The sequence below is a fragment of the Carcharhinus amblyrhynchos genome, chromosome 9 (assembly GCF_965287045.1).
Source record: "Carcharhinus amblyrhynchos chromosome 9, sCarAmb.v2.hapA, whole genome shotgun sequence".
Lineage (NCBI taxonomy): Eukaryota > Metazoa > Chordata > Chondrichthyes > Carcharhiniformes > Carcharhinidae > Carcharhinus > Carcharhinus amblyrhynchos.
Genome location: NC_137332.1, coordinates 87,639,158 through 87,659,796, shown reverse-complemented (window position 1 = coordinate 87,659,796; position 20,639 = coordinate 87,639,158). Strand labels below are relative to the sequence as shown.

The 20,639-nt window shown below is 43.1% G+C and overlaps 1 protein-coding gene across 5 annotated transcripts in view; it reads left to right on the top strand.

Annotated features, from left to right (window-relative positions):
* The window catches only part of tnr (tenascin R (restrictin, janusin)), a 281,530-nt gene that overhangs the window by 61,074 nt on the left and 199,817 nt on the right, over positions 1-20,639 (top strand). For 4 of the 5 annotated variants that reach the window (XM_080196056.1, XM_080196057.1, XM_080196053.1 and 1 more), the window contains exon 2: positions 19,970-20,476. In XM_080196056.1, the coding sequence (XP_080052182.1) occupies positions 20,017-20,476 (460 nt within the window). In that variant the 5' untranslated portion in view covers positions 19,970-20,016. Of the gene's footprint in view, positions 1-19,524; positions 19,575-19,969; positions 20,477-20,639 lie in introns of those variants that run through there. The other variant, XM_080196055.1, reaches the window with a different exon arrangement.

The following is a 20,639-nucleotide window of genomic DNA, read 5'->3' as shown; positions in this document are numbered from 1 at the left end:
GAAGAAGGCATTCAGCATACTTGGTTTCATTGGTCAGAACATTGAATACAGGAATTGGGATGTTTTGTTGAAGTTGTACAGGACATTGGTAAACCAACACTTGGAATACTGTGGAGAGCTCTGGTCACCCTATTATAGAAAGGACATTATTAAACTAGGAAGAGTGCAGAAAAGATTTACGAGGATGCTACAGGAACTTGAGTTATAAGGAGAGGCTGGATTGACTGGGACTTTTTTTCTGAAGCGTAGGAGGTTTAGGGGTGATCTCATAGAGGTCTATAAAATAATGAGGGGCACAGATCAGCTAGATAGTCAATATCTTTTCCCAAAGGTAGGGGAGTCTAAAACTAGGGGGCATAGGTTTAAGGTGAGAGGGGAGAGATACAAAGGGTCCAGAGGGGCAATTTCTTCACACAGAGGGTGGTGAGTATCTGGAACAAGCTGCCAGGGGTTGTAGTGGACGCAGGTATAATTTTATCTTTTATCTTTTCTCAGTTACATGGGTAAAATGGGTACAGAAGGATATGGGCCAAATGTGGACAATTGGGACTAGTTTAGGGGTTTAGGAAAGGGGTGGCATGGAAATGTTGGGCCAAGGGGCCTGTTTCCATGCTGTGAAACTCTATGACTCTCTGACTATGACTCTAATTAAGTGGCCTTGTGATTCCAACAATTAGATACTACAAAGGAATGTATTTAACTTGTTTGGTATCAAAGGGCACTTGGTAACTGTGCATCAAGTTAAACAAGGTTTCTTTGTTTAACTTGTAAAAATGTATGAAGGATATATTAAATGTATGGACTAATTAAAGTATTACATGTGTCTTTTGAACTGCAAAGTATTTAAAACACCTAATTACAATTACTAACAAACTTGCTCCTCATTGATTTAAAGTGAATTCTACATCTAGGTTGTTTATGTAAAAAGCCTAGCAGAGCCTGGCAATCTTATAATTGCTCTTCCTTTTCTATCTTTCTATACTTTCCACAATATCCTTTGATGTGCTACTTTATCAATGTTTCCTGACAATCTAAATACAGTCTATCCACTGGTTCCCCTTTATCCACAACACAATTATTTCCTCAAAGAACTCTAGCAAGTTGGTTAAACATGATTTCTATTTCATAAAACTACGTTGAATCTGCTGGATTACCTTGAACTTATCCAAGCTCCTTGCCATAACTTCTTTAATAATTGCTTCTGAGATTTTCGTTATGACGTTAAGTGAACTAGTTTCCCACTTTCTATCTTCCCATCTAATGGAACATTCCCCAAGCCTTGAGAGTTTTGGAAAATTAAAACCAATGTATCAAGCAACTCACTAGACACTTCTTTTAACGCCGTTGGATGAAGTCTATCAGGACTCGTTAGTCTGCTGCTCCAGCTATTTACTCAGTAACAAATCTCTAATAACTGCAATTTTCTACAAGTTTCACTCTTCTTTCCTTTTCTTTGTTTACAGCTGCTTCTGGGATTCTACTTGTATCCTCTATAGTGAAGACTGACATGAAATACCTGTTCAATTCATCTGCCAATCTTCTTGTTTTTCGATAATAAGCAAGGGGGTAGTAGGATATTGGGGATAGGTGAGAAGCAGGTTTGAGGTTACTATCAGATCGGCCATGGTTTTATTAAATCATGAAGCAGACTAGAGGGGTTAGTGGCCTACTCATCCTTGTTTGTACATTTGTTTAAATAGAATTTATCAAATCCACTAATTCACCATATCTCACACCCTCAATTAGAATCACTACGGTGCAGAAAGAGGCCATTTGGTTCATTGAGTCTGCACTGATAACAATCCTATCCAGGCCCCATCTCTATAACCCCATATATTTACCCTGCTAATCCCCGTAACCTATTCATTTTGGGGTACTAAGGGGAAATTTAGCATGGCTACCAAATCTCACCTGTACATCTTTGGACTGTGGGAGGAAAGCGGAGTATCTGGAGGAAACCCACAGAGACATGGGGAGAATGTACAAACTCAGACACTCAACCAAGGCCTGAATTGAACCTGAGTCCCTGATGCTACCACTGTCCCACCCCTTTACTCAGAGTTTTTGAGCATTTTAAGTGCTAAGGCCCTGTGCAGTCGTGCATGTGCAGTAACTCAAAAGGGGCTGGGTTGTGCAAGAGTTGTATGATAATACAGTGCCTTGAAGAAATGTATTTTTATTATGTTTCTTGTGAGGAGTATGTTTAGAATTCAGCTTTTTTTAGATGGTGTCGATTTATCTGCTGCTGTTTGGGACTGTCGGAAGATAGAGCTCCCTCTCTCTAAGAAGAAAATCGCTTGAATTGGACTCTCTCAAAAGAAAATTGCTTGAATTGGAACTAATAGAGATTGATTAGAAGTTAAGAATTGTATCTTATCATGTTTAAGTATTTAAATTCATAAAAGTTAAACTAATTCTTCATTATAGTTAAACTGTATTCTTAAATAATGTTCATAGAGTCATAGAGGTTTACAGCATGGAAACAGGCCTCTTCTTTATCACTAATGCCAGAGGTAGTAATAGAGGCAGGTAAAAATTTGTCTTTTAAAAAGCATTTAAATAGGTACATGGGTATGATGGGTATTGAGGGATATGGGCCAAATGCGGGCAATTGGGATTAGCTTAAAGGTTTGAAAAAAAGGACGGCATGGACAAGTTGGGTCGAAGGACCTGTTTCATGCTGTAAACCTTTATAACTCAATGACTCAATAAACTAGTTCCAATTGCCTACAATTGCTCTACATCCCTCTATATCCATCTTACCTATGTAACTGTCTAAATGCTTTTTAAAAGACAAAATTGCACCCACCTCTACTACTACCTGTTGTAGCTCATTCAGACACTCACCATCCTCTGTGTGAAATATTTGACCCTCTGGACCCTTTTGTATCTCTCCCCTCTCATCTTAAATCTATGCCCTCCTAGCTTTGGGAGAAGATGTTGACTATCTAGCTGAACTATGCCCTTCATTATTTTATAGACCTCCTGTAAGATCTCCTATGTCTCATACGCTCCAGGGGAAAAACGTCCCAGTCTATCAGGCCTCTCCTTATAACTCAAACCATCAAGTCCCTGCAGTATCCTAATAAATCCTTTCTGCACTCTTTCTGGCTTAATGATATCCTTTCTATAATAGGGTGACCAGAGCTCTCCACAGTATTCCAAGTGTTGGCTTACCAACGTCCTGTACAACTTCAACAAAATGTCCCAACTCCTGCATTCGATGTTGTGACCAATGAAACCAAGCATGCTGAATGCCTTCTTCACCACTCTGACCACCTGTGACTCCACTTTCAAGGAGCTATGAACCTGTGCCCCTAGATTTCTTTGTTCTATAACTCTCCCCAAAACCCTACCGTTAACTGAGTAAATCCTGTCCTGGCTCAATCTACCAAAATGCATCACCTCACATTTATCTAAATTAAACTCCATCTGCCATTCATCAGCCCACTGGACTAATTGATCAAGATTCCGTTGCAAAGCTAAATAACCTCCTTCTCTATCCAGTATGCCACCAGTCTTGGTGTCATCTGCAAACTTACTAACCATGCTTTCTAAATTCTCATCCAAATCATTAGTATAAATGACAAATAACCATGGACCCATCACCAATTCATAAGGCACACGTTGGTCACAGGCCTCCAAGGCTGTAGAGGATTGAAAAACATTCCTCTATTACCACTCCCTATCTTTTCTGATCAAGCCAATTTTATATCCAATTGGCTACCTCACCCTGGATCCCATGAGATTTAACCTTATACAACAACCTATCATGCAGTACCTTGTCAAAGGCCTTGCTAAAGTCCATGTCGACAACATCAACTGCATTGCCCTCATCTACCTTCTTAGCTACCCCTTCAAAAAAACTCATTTTGAGAAATTCTTAGTGTGTCAATAGAATTACACCTGGAGTGAAATGACATATCCTCATGGTCATGTCAACACAGAAAACTATTCAGGTCTGGTCAGGCTTCGCAACTTAAAATATCTTAGGATTTTCCCTACTTTTAACAGCCAGAGCTTTCTCATATCCCCTCTTTGCTCTCCTAATTGATTTCTGAAGCTCCATCCTGCACTTTCTGTACTCCACTATTGCCCCCTCATCCTCCCTGCCTCCCCTCACCCCCCCACCATACACTTGTTAAAAGTCTCTCTTTTCCTTCTCATTATATCCTGAATGTCTCTGGTTATCCATGCTTCTCATTATATTCCTATTATGATTATAATTTACATAGATGATTTGGAGTTGGGGACCAAATGTAGTGTGTTAAAATTCGTAGAGGACACTAAGATGGGTGAAAGAGCAAAGTGTGCAGAGGACACTGAAAGTCTGCAAAGGGATATAGGTAGTCTAAGTGAGTGGGTGAGGGTCTGGCAAATGGACTACAATGTTGGTAAATGTGAGGTCATCCATTTTGGTAGGAATAACAGCAAAATGGACTCTTATTTAAATGATAAAAAATGCAGAATGCTGCTGTGCAGAGGGACCTGGGTGTCCTTGTGCAAGAATCTCAAGGAGTTGGTTTGCAGGTGCAGCAGGTAATTAAGAAGGCAAATGGAATTTTGTCCTTCATTGCTAGAGGGATAGAGTTTAAAAACAGTGAGGTTATGTTGCAGCTGTATAAGGTGCTGGTGAGGCCACACCTGGAGTAGAACATAGAAAAACTACAGCACAACAGGCCCTTTGGCCCACAAGTTGCGCCGATCATATCCCTACCTACGAGGCTTACCTATAACCCTCAATCCTATTAAGTCCCATGTACTCATCCAGAGGTCTCTTAAAAGACCTTATCGAATTTGCCTCCACCACCACCGATGGCAGCCGATTCCACCCTCTGAGTGAAAAACTTATCCCTGACATCTCCTCTGTACTGTGTACAGAACTGTGTACAGTTCTGGTCTCCTTACTTGAGAAAGGATATACTGGCACTGGACAGGGTGCAGAGGAGATTCACTAGGTTGATTCTGGAGTTGAGAGGATTTGCTTATGAGGACAGACTGAGTAGACTGGGGCTATACTCATTGGTATGCAGAAGAATGAGGGGAGATCTTGTGGAAACATAAAAGATTATGAAGGGAATAGATAAGATAGAAGCAGGGAAGTTGTTTCCACTGGCGGGTAAAACTAGAATTAGGGGGCATAGCCTCAAAATAAGGGGAAGCAGATTTAGGACTGAGTTAAGGAGGAACTTCTTTACACAAGGGGTTGTGAATCTGTGGAATTCCCTGCCCAGTGAATGAGTTGAGGCTACCTCATTGAATGTTTTTAAGGCAAGGAGAGATACATTTTTGAACAGTAAAGGAATTAAGGGTTATGGTGAGCGGGTGGGTAAGTGGAGCTGAGTCCACTAAAGATCAGCCATGATCTTATTGAATGGCTGAGCAGGCTCGAGGGTAGTCATGATGTGGGAATTGTCAGGCTCGAGGGGCCAGATGACTTCCTCCTGCTCTTATTTCTTATGCTCTTATTACTCTAAGGGAACATGTTGGATCTGTACCCTCCCCATTTCATCTTTGAGCATCCCCCACTGCTCTTCTGTAGGTTTCCCCACAAGTAACTCTGATCAGTCTATCTTGGCCAGACCCTGCCTAATTTTGTTAAAATCTACTCCGCCCCCAACCCTTTTCTGCAATTTGTCAATTTCTTTGTCCATAATAAATTCGAATGGCTCCAGAGTTTCTGATCAAGTTCCCTAACAGTTGCATGGGAGTTTTTTGTTGCTAAGCAGCCGTGTATCTTGTAGGAACATGGACTCAATGGTTTTATGAAAGGAAAAGCATTTTTGACAAATGTATTCATTTTTTGATGTAACTGGTGGGGAAGATGAAGAATCTGTAGATATGTTTATGATTCCCAAAAGGGATTCAATAAGGTGCCACACAAAAGATGCCACACCAGATAAAGGCTCATGAAGTTGGAGGTAATTTGGCAGCATGATAGAGGATTGGTGAATGGACAGGAAATAGAGAGTCGGGATAAATGTGGCATTTTCACAATAAGTGGGGAAGTGAGAAGTTATACATTTTTGTAGAAATTTTAACATTTTAAATGTTAAGACACTTTTAAGTGTTGATGTTCAATGGGGTTTGTATGTGCTTGTACAAGAAACACAGATAGTAAACAACAAGCAATTAGGAAGGCAGATGGCATAACTGCAAAAAGGTTCGAATGACAAAAACAAAATCTTTATATGATTGTGCAATGTTTACGGAGTCCACATCTGGAATAGGTGCACGGTCTTTTTAAATTGGGTCTATATTCTCTGGAGTTTAGAAAAATGAGGGGAGACCTCATTCCCTTGGTGCTGCAGGAGATGAATGTCATTACAGTACAGTCTAAGTGTGTGTCAATCTTAGTACAGTTAGGTAATCTTCTGGTTAGTACAGGGTATTTAGTGAATAAGTAGGGAGTTTGTTAGAAAGTAATCACTAACTTTTAGGTAGCTCATTAAAATTTGTAATCTAACAGTTAATTAACAGTTAGTCTTTAAAGTTTTAAAGTTTAGTTCCCCTAGTTGTCACAGTCCAGTTCCGGTTCGGGTACACCTGAGAGAGAGAATTTAGCATGGTCAGTTCACCTAACCAGCATGTCTTTCGGACTGTGGGAGGAAACCAGAGCACCTGGAGAAAACTCATGCAGACATGGAGAGAACATGCAGACTCCGCACAGACAGTGACCCAAGCCAGGAATTGAACCCCGGTCCCTGGCACTGAGGCAACAGTGCTAACTGCTGTGCCAGCTTAGTCATGTCAATTGGTGAGGTTTTGTGTTCTGCTTGATGTAATTCAAATTTATTATGGACAAATAAATTGACAATTTGCAAAAAAATGTTTTAAGAACATAAGAACATAAGAACATAAGAAATAGGAGCAGGAGTAGGCCATCTGGCCCTTCGAGCCTGCCCCGCCATTCAATAAGATCATGGCTGATCTGTCGTGGCTCAGTTCCACTTTCCCGCCCTCTCCCCATAACCCTTAATCCCCTCTCTTATCAAAAACCCATCAACCCGCTTCTTAAAAATATTTAGCGAGGCAGCCTCCACCACTTCAACGGGCAGAGAATTCCAGAGATTCACCACCCTTTGAGTGAAGAAGTTCCTCCTCAACTCCGTTCTGAACTGCCCCCCCTTTATCTTGAGGCTGTGCCCCCTAGTCCTACTGTCTTTTTTGAGCGGGAAGAGTCTTTCCACCTCTATCCTATCCATCCCATTCATCATCTTATACGTCTCAATGAGATCTCCCCTCATTCTTCTAAACTCTAACGAGTACAAGCCTAGTTTATTCAGCCTCTCCTCATAGCTCAACCCCCTCAACTCCGATATCAGCCTAGTAAACCTCCTCTGCACTCCCTCCAAGGCCAAAATATCCTTGCGCAGGTGCGGCGCCCAAAACTGCACACAGTACTCCAGCTGCGGCCTCACCAATGCCCTATACAGCTGCAGCAAGACCTCCCTACTTTTATATTCAATCCCCCTCGCTATGAAGGCCAGCATCCCATTCGCCTTCCTGACCACCTGCTGCACCTGCAGGCTGGGTTTTTGCGACTCATGCACAAGGACCCCGAGGTCCCTCTGCACCGTCGCCTGCTGCAGTTTTTCGCCACGTAAGTAATAGTCCTTCCTACCATTCTTTGGATTGGGGGATAGTAGATTTTAACAAAATTAGGCAGGATCTGGCCAAGGTAGACTGGAAAGAGTTACTTGTGGGGAAATCTACAGAACAGCAGTGGGGGAATGTTCAAAGGTGAAATGGAGAGAGTATCGGCGCAACATGTTCCCTCTAGGATAATAAAAAGGTGTAACAGCCCCAGAGAAGCATGGATGACCAGAGACTTCCAGATACAATGAGAAGGAAAAGAGAGACTTTTAACAATTTTAGGGGAGTAAGTCTGCAGAGGCATTAATGGAGTACAAAAAGTACAGGATGGAGCTTAAGAAATCAATAAGGAGAGCAAAGAGGGGATATGAGAAAGCTCTAGCTGGTAAAAGTAGGAAAAATCCTATGATATTCTAGAAGTACATAAAGATGGGGAAGAGGATAACCAGGGAAAGAGTAGGGCCCATTAGGTACCAAGAGTGGAGGCAGAGGTCATTGGTAGGGTGTTAAATGAATACTTCATCCATGAGAATGAGGAGGTAGTTATGGAACTTGGGGAGAAAGACAGTGAGGCTCTAGAGAAAATTATCATTGAATGACAAGGTATTGGTAGGCTTAAAAGTGGACATATCTCCAGGTCCAGATGAATGGTGTCCTAGGCTATTGTGGAAATCAAGGGAGAAAATTGCAGGGGCTCTAACCCAAATTTTAATTCCTATCTGGCAACCAGAGAGGTGCCAGAGGACTGGAGAACAGCTAATGTGGTCCCATATTTAAGGATGGTTGTAGAGACAAGCCAGGGAACCATCATGGTGTTAAGAATAAGATCCTGGCATGAATAGAGGATTGGTTGACTGACAGAAAGCAGAGAGTGGGGATAAAGGAGTCTTTTTCAGGATGGCAGCTGGTGACTAGTGGCATGCCTCAGGGGTCGGTTCTGGGACCACAAATTTTCACGGTATATGTTAATGATTTGGAAGAATGAACTGAAGGCACTGTTGCTAAGATGGCAGATGATACAAAGACATAGAATATAGAACATAGAACATAGAATATTACAGCGCAGAACAGGCCCTTCGGCCCACGATGTTGCACCGACCAATTAAAAAGCAATGACCCTCTAACCTAAACCAATCCCTTTCCATGCATAAACCTATCCACAGATCTCTTAAATGCCCCCAAACTAGGCGCATTTACAACTGCAGCAGGCAAGGCATTCCAATCCCTCACCACCCTTTGGGTAAAGAACCTACCTCTGACATCCGTCCTATAACTACCACCCCTTAATTTAAAGCTATGCCCCCTCGTGCTAGCATGTAGAGGGACAGGTAATATTGAGGAAGTGGGGGGCTGCAGAAGGACTTGGACAGGCTAGGAGAGTGGGCAAAGAAGTGGCAAATGGAATACAATGTGGAAAAGTGCAAGGTTATGCATTTGGGAAGGAGTAATGGAGGCATGGACTATTTTCTAAATGGGAAATGCTTAGGAAATCAGAAATACAAAAGGTCTTGGAAGTCAAACAACAAAGAAAATTACAGCACAGGAACAGGCCCTTCGCCCTCCAAGGCTGCACCGACCATACTGTCCAACTGAACTAAAACCTTCCGGGGACCATATCCCCCTATTCCTATCCTATTCATGTATTTGTCCAGATGCCCCTTAAAACTCACTATTGTATCTGCTTCTGCTATCTCCCCCGGCAGCGAGTTCCAGGCACCCACCACTCTCTGTGTAAAAACACTTGCCTCGTACATCCCCTTTAAACATTGCCCCTCGCACCTTAAACCTGTGCCCCCTAGTAATTGACTCTTCCACCCTGGGAAAAAGTTTCTGATGATCCATAACTCTTCACCTTGGGCAAAAGCTTCTGACTATCCAATCAGTCCTTGTTCAAGATTCTCTTGAGGTTCAGTTGGCAGTTAGGAAGGCAAATGCAATATTAGCATTCATGTTATGAGCGCTAGAATAGAAGAGCAAGGATGTACTTCTGAGGCTGTATAAGGCTCTGGTCAGACTCTATTTGGACTATTGTGAACAGTTTTAGGTCGTGTATCTATGGTAGGATGTGCTGGCCTTGGAAAGGGTCCAGAGGAGGTTCACAAAAATGATCCCTGGAATGAAGAGCTTGTCGTATGAGTAACGGTTGAGGACTCTGGGTCTGTACTCGTTGGAGTTGAGAAGGATGGGGGGATGGGATTCTATTGAAACTTACAGGGTATTACAAGGCCTGGATAGAGTGGGCATGGAGAGGATGTTTCTACTAGTAGGAAAAACTGGAACCAGAGGGCACAACCTCAGGCTAAAGGGATGATCCTTTAAAGCAGAGATGAGGAGGAATTTCTCCAGCCAGAGCGTGGTGAATGTGTGGAATTCTTTGCTGCAGAAGGCTGTGGAGGCCGGTCATTGAGTTTCTTTAAGACAGAGATAGATAGATGATTAATAAGGGGATCAGGAGTTACGGTGAAAAGGCAGGAGAATGAGGATGAGAAAAATATCAACCATGATTGAATGGTGGAACAGACTCAATGGGCAGAGTGGCCTAATTCTACTCCTATGTCTTATGGTCTTACTGACCAGTAAGTCTCATATCTGTGGTTAGGAAATACTGGAGAAGATTCTGAAGGAGAGAAGCTATCTCCATTTGGAGAAGCAAGGATAGTCAGCCTGATAGAGGGAGGTCATGCCTAACAAATTCGATAGAATTTTTTTGCGCACGTAACCAATTGTGTGGATAAGGACAGTGCAGTTGATGTAGTTTACATGGATTTCACGAAGCCTTTGACAAAGTCCCACATGGGACAGTTATTAAGAAGGCTAATGCACATGGGATACAGGGTGATCTGATAAGGTGGATTCATAATTGGCTTAGCTGTAGGAAGCAGAGGGTGGTGACAGAAGGCTGTTTTAATGACTGGAGGCCAGTGACCAGTGGCATAGCCAGGGATCCATTCACCATCCCCTATTGTTCATCATTTATATAAATGACATAGATAATTATGTGGGAGGGTGGGATCAGTAAGTTTGCCAATGACACAAAGATTGGCCAGGTGGTTAACAGTGAGGTTGAGTGTCTTGGGTTACAGGAATATATAGATGGGATGGTCAAATGGGCAGATAAGTGACAGATGGAATTTAATCCTGACAAGTGTGAGGTGAGACACTTTAAAAGGAGTAATTTGACAAGGAAGGTCTGACACTGGGAAGTTCCGAAGAACAAAGGGACCTTGGCATGTTTGTCCATGGATCTCTGAAGGCAGAAACTCAGGGTAATTGGGTGTGAAGAAGGCATATGGCATACTTGCCTTTATTAATCAATTATAATAGCAGAGAGGGATGATAGAGTTGTATAGAAATTTGGTGAGGACACAGCTGAAGTACAGTGCGCAGTTCTGCTTGCCACATTATGGGAAGGATGTGAATGCATTGGAGGGAGTGCAGAGGAGATTCACCAGGTTGTTGCTTGGTATGGAACATTTATAAAGAGAGGTTGGATCGGCTTGGGTTGTTTCCTCTGGAGCAAAGAGGACTGAGGGGCGACCTGATTGAGGTGTTCAAGATTATGAGGGGCGTGGACAGAGTAGATAGGGAGCAGCTGTTCCCCTTAGTTGATGGGTCAGTTACGAGGGAACACAAGTTAAAAGTGAGGGGTGGGAGGTTTACAGGGATTTGAGGAAAACCTTTTTTATCCAGAGGGTGGTGATTGTCTGGAATGTACTGCCTGGGAGCGTGGTGAAGACAGAATGCCTTACATCCTTTAAAAAGTACTTGGATGGGTTTTTGGCCTGCCATAACATTCAAGGCTTTGGGCAAAGTGCTGGCAAGTGGGGTTAGGTGGGCAGGTCAGTGCCTTTCATGCATCAGTGCAGACTTGATGGGCCAAAGAGCTTTTTCTGTGCTGTAGGATTCTGTGCGATGTGGTCGATCATGGACGCTGAGAGCGTGCGCGATAATTACATCGGCAGGAAATGTAGCCAGCTTTAGCTGTTCATTGAACAAAATAGATCAGTTTGAGCAGCAGTTGGAGGCAGTAAGGAGCACACAAATCACAGAGTGTGTCATAGATAGAAATTATAGAGATGTGGACGCACTCAAGGTATAGGAAGATAGATGGGTGACTGCTAGACAGGGCAAGCAGTCAGTGCAGGAGTCCCTGTGGCTGTCCACTTGTCAAACAAGTATTCCATTTTGGATGCTGATGGCCCATCAGGTGACAGATGCAGCAACAACAACAGCCAGAGCAGTGACATCTCAGCTAGCCTGCTGTACAGAGAGGAGGGACAAAGCATAGTATAGCTATTGTAATTGGGGATTTGATAGTCAGAGGCACAGATAGGTGCTTCTGTGGCCAAGAGAAAGATTCCAGAATGGTATGTTGCCACCCTGATGCCAGGGTCATGGATGTCTCTCAGTGGTTACAGGGCATCCTAAAATAGAATCATAGAACCCTACAGTGCAGAAAGAGGCCCTTCGGCCCATCAAGTCTGCACGGAACACAATCCCACCCAGGCCCTACCCCAATATCCCTACATATTATGCCCACTAATCCCTCTAACCTACGCATCCTGGACACTAAGGGGCAATTTACCATGGCCAATCAACCTAACCCGCACATCTTTGGACGGTAACAGGGGGGTAAGCAGACAGATGTCATTGTCCACATTGGCACAAATGACATAGGCAGGAAGAGTTGCAAGGTCCTACAGCAACAAGTCAAGGAGATAAGCAATAAGCTAAAAAGCAGGACCTCTAGGGCAGTAATCTCAGGATTATTTACCATGCCACGTGCTACTGAGGTGAGGAAATAGAGATGGTAGCGTTAAACGCATGGTAGAAGAGCTGGTATAGTGGGAGGGCTTCAGATATGTTGATCATTGGGATGTCTTCCAGGGAAGGTGGAACCTTCCAGGGATTTATCAAGGTAGATAAATCCTCGGGACCTGATGAAATGTATCCCAGGATGTTATGGGAGATGAGGGAGGAAACTGTGGGTTTCTTAGCAGAGATATTTGAGATAGTCACAGGTGAGGCACCTGAAGATTGGAGGGTGGCAAATGTTGTGCCTTTGTTTAAAAAGTACTGCAGGTAAAAGCTTGGGAACTATAAGCTGGTGAGCTTCATATCTTGTAGTGGGTAAGTTGTGAGAGGATATTTTGGGAGACAGGATCTACAGGCATTTAGAGATGCAAGGACTGATTAGAACAGTCAGCATGGCTTTGTGAGTGGAAAATCATGTCTCACAAATTTGATTGAGTTTTTTGAAGGGGTAACCAAGAAGGTCAACTAGGGCAGTGCAGTTGCTGTTGTCTACATGGACTTTAGCAAGGCCTTTGACAAGGTACCTCATTTATCTACCTTGATAAATCCCTGGAAGGTTCCACCTTCCCTGGAAGACATCCCAATGATCAACATATCTGAAGCCCTCCCACTATACCAGCTCTTCTGCCATGTGTTGCATAAGGTTAAATGTCATGGAATCCAAGGTGAGGTAGCCAAATGGATACAAAATTGGCGTGATGACAGAAGCCAGAGGGTGATTTTAGAGGGTTGTTTTTCAAACTGGAGGCCTGTGATCAGCAGTGTGCCTCAGAGAACAGTGCTGGACCCACTGTTAATTGTCATTTATATTAATGATATGAATGAGAATTTAGGCAGCATTGTTAGTCAGTTTACAGATGACACGAAGATTGGTGGCATAGTGAAGAAGGTATTCTAAGATTGCAACAGGATCTTGATCAATTGGGTTGGTGGGCTGATGAATGGCAGATGGAGTTTAATTTAGATAAATGTGAGGTGATGCATTTTGATAGATTGAATCAGGGCAGGGCAGATCTTACTCAGTTAATGGTAGGGCACTAGGGAAAATTATAGAACAAAGAGATCTAGGGATACATGTTCATAGCTCCTTGAAAGTGGAGTTACAGGTGGACAGAATGGTGAAGGAGGCATTTATCCTGCTTGGTTTCATTGGTCAGAACATTGAATACAGGAATTGAAATGTCTTGTTGAAGCTGTACAAAGAACAAGGAGCAACACAGCACAGGAAACAGGCCCTTCAGCCCTCCAAGCCCACGCCACCCATTTTTAACATTCAGTGAGTGCCTCATTCCAATCCTCCTTCTACCTATGACTTTTGTCTACGCCTCTTGGACTCCACAATATAGGGGTGCAAATTTAGAGAATTATATGTGCGCCAGATTAAAGGAGGTCTAATTTAGGGACAATTTGTTAACACCAATCTGCCTAAAAGCACGTTTTTGGGGTGTGGGAGGAAACCAGAGCACCTGGAGAAAACCCACACAAGCACGGGGAGAAAATGCAAACTCCCACAGACACCGACCAAAGTCGGAGATCCGACCCGGGTCTCTGTATCTGCACAGCAAACAGTGATAGTCACTCAGCTGTCGTGTTGTCCGTCAGTTGGTCCAGTTTAAGAGTACACTAACAATGTGAAGCACTAGTCAACTCTCGAAGCAATATCCAAGAGCAGCCCTCACACGACCCACCGCGTGTAAGCCCCTTGTCAGCCAACAAGGCGGACCGAATCATCTGTGGATGTTAAAAAAAAGACATCAATAAACATACACAGCCATTCACGGAAGATCCCCAGAAGCTCAAACGTAAGGGACAGGTGAGCCATAAAATATGTTGGACGGCCCATAGGAATCTATTGATTCCCAGGAACGTCCTGAGGCTCTTGATCCTTAACTAGAACAATCTTTTGTATCCCTCCATCCGCTCATTTGCCTATCTAGGTCAGCCTTAAACAACTCTAGTGTGCCTGCCTCCACCACCCAACTTGGCAGTGCATTCCAGGCCCCCACAACCCTCTGTGTGAAAAACCTCCCTCTAACATCTGATTTATACCTCTAACCCTAAGCCCGTGGCCCCTTGTGATTTTCATATCCAACTGGGAAAAAGCTTCCCACTGTTCACTCTATCTATACCCTTCATAATCTTATACGCCTCTATTAGGTCTCCCCTCATTCTCCGTCTTTCCAAGGAGAACAGCCCCAATTTGCCCAATCTCTCATCATAGCTAAGACCTTCCATACCAGGCAGCATCCTGGTAAACCTCCGCTGCACTCTCTCCAAGGCCTCCATGTCCTTCTGGTAGTGCAGCGACCAAAACCGGACACAGTACTCCAAATGTGGTCTAACCAATGTTCTATACAACTGCAACATTAGACCCCAGCTTTTATACTCTATACTCCTTCCTGTAAAGGCAAGCATACCATATGCCTTTTTCGCCACCTTCTCCACCTGTACTGCCACCTTCAAGGACTTGTGAACTTGCATACCTAGGTCCCTATGTATTTCTACACTCTTAATAGTCCTATCATTTATTGTATAACTTCCCCCTGCATTATTTCTTCCAAGACAAGAATTGGTAAGGCCACACTTGGAATACCGTGTCACCCTATTATAGAAAGGATATTATTAAACTAGAAAAAGTACAGAAAAGATTTACTAGGATGCTAGACTTGATAGTTTGTGTGGCTGGATAGACTGGGACTTTTTTCTCTGGAGCATAGGAGGCTGAGGGGTGATTTTAAAGAGGTCTATAAAATAATGAGGGGCACAGATCAGCTAGATAGTCAATATCTTTTCCCAAAGGTAGGAGAGTCTAAAACTAGAGGGCATAAGTTTAAGGTGAGAGGGAAGAGATACAAAAGTGTCCAGAGGAGCATTTTTTTCACATATTTTTCACAGGGTGGTGAGTGTCTGGAACAAGCTGCCAGAGGTGGTAGTAGAGGCAGATACAATTTTGTCTTTTAAAAAGCGTTTAGACAATTACATGAATAAGATGGGTATAGAGGGACATGGACCAAGTGCAGGAAATTCGGATCATCTGAGTGGTTAAAAAAAGGGCGGCATGGACAAAGTTGGTCGAAGGGCCTGTTTCCATGCTATAAACCTTTATGACTCTATGACCTGTACAAGAAGGATGGGTTGCACTGAACTGGGAGGCACCAATCTCCTGGCTAGGAGATTTGTTCATATTGCGTGGGTGGGTTTAGACTATTGTGGCAAAGAGATGGGTACTGGAGCAGCATGTCATTAAGAACAGAGACTAAGGAAGAGCTTGAGACAAAGGCAAATATAGCTAGTAGGAAGAGCAGTCAGGGAGAGTCTGCTGAGCTCAGCAAGACTTGGACTATATTTGCTTCAGTACAAGAGGTATAATAAGTCAGATGAATGAATGTAGAGTCAGGATTAATGTGTAGAATTGTGCGGTTGTTGCGATTGTAGAGATATGGTTGAGGGAGGGACAGGACTGGCAGCTTAATGCTCCAGGATATCGACGTTTTAGATTAGACAGAAGAGGAAGCAAAAGAGGTGAGGGAGCTGCATTACTGGTTAGGGAGCATATCACCAATTGTGTTGAGGGAGGAAACATTGTGGCGATCAGAAGTGACTCTTTGACAGTGCAGCACTCCCTCAGTGCTGACACACTGATGCTGCAGCACTCAGTCAGTACTGAGACGCTGACAGTGCTGCACTCCCTCAGTACTGACCCTCTGACAGTGCAGCACTCTGAACACTGCATCGGTGTTTCAGCATCAGTCATTAACTTTATTGTCTGGGATGCGATTTGATCCTTTGAATTTGTGATTTGTAGGCAAGATTCTCCCTCATGTCAGCACTCTCAGTGAACCCTTAGTGGTTTAATCTCAATCAGGTTTAAATACTTCCTCAACTGGTTAATTCACTTTCACGTGGATTTGTTAGTCCTAGATTTGATTTACTGAGCTTTTTTGCTATCGTTCATCCAATTTATGACAATCTTCAGCCTTTAGTCCCCTAAAGTGAGTGAAATGAACTTAAAGTTGTCCTGAATGAACTGTGTTGTTCAGTGGGGTATGTATGCACACTCACTGATGTGATCTCAGGCTGATGACATCTACTCCATACACAAAACCCTGACTGATTCTCATAATAGAAGCAGTGTTGTGCAGGTCAATGTCTTTAGTGAGGCACACATCATTCAGTAATTGGTGTCATCAGTCAGTAATTGGAGCATGTTGTATGAAACTAAATCTCACTAGATTGCTCTGAAACATAACATTGTCAGTGACAAGGCCACAAACACAACATTGTCAGTGATGGGGCCTCAAACATAACACTGTCAGTGATGGGGCCTCAAACACAACACTGTCAGTGATGGAGCCTCAAACATTTTGATATACGACCCCAATCCCATGTGTTTCAATTTTACATGTGAAATTGAGATTTATGTGAGACTTTGTTGAAAGCTTTCTGAAATTCCAAATAAACCACATTCACTGGCTCCCCTTCATCAACTCTATTAGTTACCTCCTTGAAGAATTTCATTAGATTAGTTGAGCATGATTTCCCTTTCATAAATCCACGCTGATTCTGTCTAATCCTGATACTGTTTTCCACATGCTCTGCTATACAATCTTTGGTAATGGATTCTAGAATTTTCCCCATTACTGAATTCAGGCTCACTATTCTACAATCCTGTTTTCTCTCTAACTTCCTTTTCACATAGTGGGGTTACATTAGCTACCCTATAATCTGTAGGAACTGTTCCAGCGTCTATAGAATCTTCGAAGATGACTGCCAATGCATCCATTATTCCTCAGGCCACTTCCTTAAGCACTCTGGGATATAGATAATCAGGCCCTGAGGATCTATCAGCCTTCAATCCCATCAATTACCTCAACACTGATCTTCTTCAGTTCTTCTTTCTCACTAAACCCTACATTCTCCAACATTTGTGATATCTTATTTGTTTCCTCCTTTGTAAAGCCAGAATTAAAGAATGTGTTTTGTTGGTCAGCCAATTCTTTGTTGTCCATTATAAATTCCCGTTTCTGACAATGAGACCTCCACTTACTCTCACACTCTACTTTCCTCTTCTTTGCTGATTTCTAAACTGCTTCCAGTCCTCTTGTCTGTTGTTTCTTTCTCTAAGTCCCAACACCTTTCATATCAAGTGGAGGAATGGATCGTTTGTAAACACATGGACTACCTGAGGAATAGAAAGACATCCAGTAGTCAATGTTGCCATGAAGAATTAGTTTCAAAGCACCAAAATACCTGATCAACCTGTTATAAATGTAACTATTGTTTCTATGGAAACAAATACTAATAAATTGCCTGTAAACCGCCCGTAATTACAGTTCCTTCTCATGTTGATTCTGTGGAAGCATCCCAAACTATAGAATTAGCCACTCTACCAGAGGCAGAAAATGTCTGCAGAGACTCAATTTGTATTATTGAACCTGTTTATACAGTGTGTAACTATAGTTCAGAACTCAGCGCAAATATAATTACTTCAGATTTTGATCATTTTCCATTCAGCTGTATAAAATAATTTGGTAAATAAGGATTGCAAAGAGGAGTTAAAGGGGGAAGGGCGTGGTGATTGTCACTTTAAGAACAGCCTCACTGATGTAATTTAGTCATTTGGATGTTGAATTAAAACAACAAGGTTTTGTAGTCCAGGAACTTTCAACACACCTTGAGTGAGTTAGAGACACTGCTTGTCTGTAGCTTCCAGCTAGCAAACAATTGACGACAGGTCTCCCAACACCAGGGAGAGAAAGAGAGAGAGAGAGAGACAAGAACATTGCTTCAGCCTGCAGTCCAAATAGCTTCTGATAAAAATGAAACCAAAACCTTGGATTTTTCCTGTGGGGAAAACACTATCTAAACACAGCACCTAACCAGTCAATTATGCTCCACCCAACAATTCCAAAAAGGTCATAAAACTCTAGGACACTGCATCAGCTCAGCTCCAGTAAATATTGTAGGATACTGGCCTAGCCATTACAACAAGAATAAACACCAGCACCTGTTTTAAAAAAAACTGCCGAAAAACATGATTAAAATACTTTTGTTTAAGGCACCCAATTGTCACAATTGACACTGAGACACACACTCAGAATTAGACAGGAGTGAATCAATCCCTTTTATTCATTGTGTGTAGGATATATACAGGAGCTGACACTGAAACACATATACACTCATACTGTATTAGACAGGAGTGAATCAACCTGGATGAGCACTTGATACATCATAACATTCAGGGCTATGGGCCAAGTGCTGGTAAATGGGATTAGGTAGGTAGGAAGGTGAAGTTGTTCCCATGTGTCAGTGCAGACTCGATAGGCCGAAAGATCTCTTCTGAACCTGTGATTCTGCAAATCCCTTTTATTCACTTTGCATAGGATATATACAGGAGCTGACAGGGAAACACATGCACACACAGGCAGCTAGCACAGAGATACTTCTTGGAAAAGGGTGATTTTCTGACGTTACTCAGGCTCTGACACTGATCTGAGCTATGAGGCTGGCTTGCTGGTGAGTTAAGTGCCAGGCCTTGATAGAACAGGGTAAATTAAGCCTAGGATTGGATGCAGTGCGGCTGAGTTCAATCTTGCAGTGGAGCAGATTCTGGAGGCTGGAGCAGGCATCCAAGTTCTGTTTTCTCCTGGCTGGTGCCTCCAACTCGCACACCCCCAGTGATTTTCTGCTCATTCTTTCTCTTGTTCCTCCACCTTAGGGAACATGTGTGTGCCAGTTACTCTTCCTTGCCGAGGAAACGGCTGGCAACTTCGTCAAACTAGTAATACAGAGGCACGGGGAAAGGAGAAGCAGACAAATTGCAAGTTCGACTAAAATGGGTCATGCTTTGAATTAGTTCCTCGAAGGGATCTATTCATCAGATTGCTAATAAGCTCGGTGCTGATGTTACTGAGCTTTACACCAACTGTCTGAATGGGCTGTCTCAGTGACATCACACTCTGATATAAACTCTCACTGCTGTCATTCTCAGAAAGAAGACTCTCATTCTGAACTCGAGTCTCAGCTTTCTCTCCCTTCAATAACTTTTATTTTATTCAAGAACTTTTATTTTTAGAATGGAATAGACATCACCAGGAACAATTACCAAACAGAATTTAGCACCAAGCCTCATAAAGGGAAACCAGGAAAGATTGTTCATAGAGGTAGGTTTTAAGGGCTGTCTTCAAGGAGGGAAGAGAAGCAGAAAAATTTGGGGGGGGCAGTTTCGGAGTTTTGGGCCAAATGTGACGGAAGAGCTGGTCACCAATAGTGGAGCTGAAAATAGGGGATTGTTATGAGGATGGAATTCAAGGAGCGCAGATCATGGAGGGTTGTGGAGGAGATCACAGAGATAAGCAAGGGTGAGGCCATGGAGGGATTTGAAAATGATGAGAAGTTGAAACTTGAGGTGCAGTCAGACTGGAAGATGGTAAAGGATTGCAAGCACAATGGGGATTGGGAGAGCAGAGTTCCTGCAAGATGGGAGATCAGCTAGGAGAGAGTGGGATTGGGGATTCAGCAGCAGATTGATTTTTAAATCCATGTTTTTTTTTGGCAGTTCCTTGAACTGGATACCCTCTCGCCAAAGAAGCTGTAACGTGTGAGATGCTGATGATGCTGCTCGCAGTCCTGGCAGTTTGCCTCAGTACCCTGCTGGATCCAGGCGAGTGCCGGCTGATGGTCAGCACTCTTCGGCGAAAGCGTGATGAAGCAGCAGCTCGAAGCCACCATATTAACCACACGGTGCCAGTCAAACAGTCTATTGTCTTTAACCATGTCTATAACATCAACGTGCCTCTCGAATCCTTGTGTTCAGTGACCATGGAGAGTTCCTCCGAACAAACTGGGTCTCCAGAGGATGAATACATCACTCGAGACTACCAAGAAAACCTGGACACTCAGGTAGCTTTCACTCATAACATCAATATACCTAAACAGTTGTATGACTGCCCACACACCACCCTGCTGGAGAACATCATCAACCGGCTCAAAATACTTGAGAGAGAGGTGTCCATCCTCAGACAACAATGCAGCACCGGCTGCATGGGAGAGAACTCAGCCTCAGGTAGGAGACCTACCCCCGGATCCATCCCAGACCCTCTCCACTTCCGTCAAACTCCCCAGAAACCTCTGGATCCCGACCCTATGATTCCTCTACATTCACAGGAAGGTAGACAGCCCAGCGACACCTGACATAAAGTCCTTTTTAAATTTAATCATGACCCTTT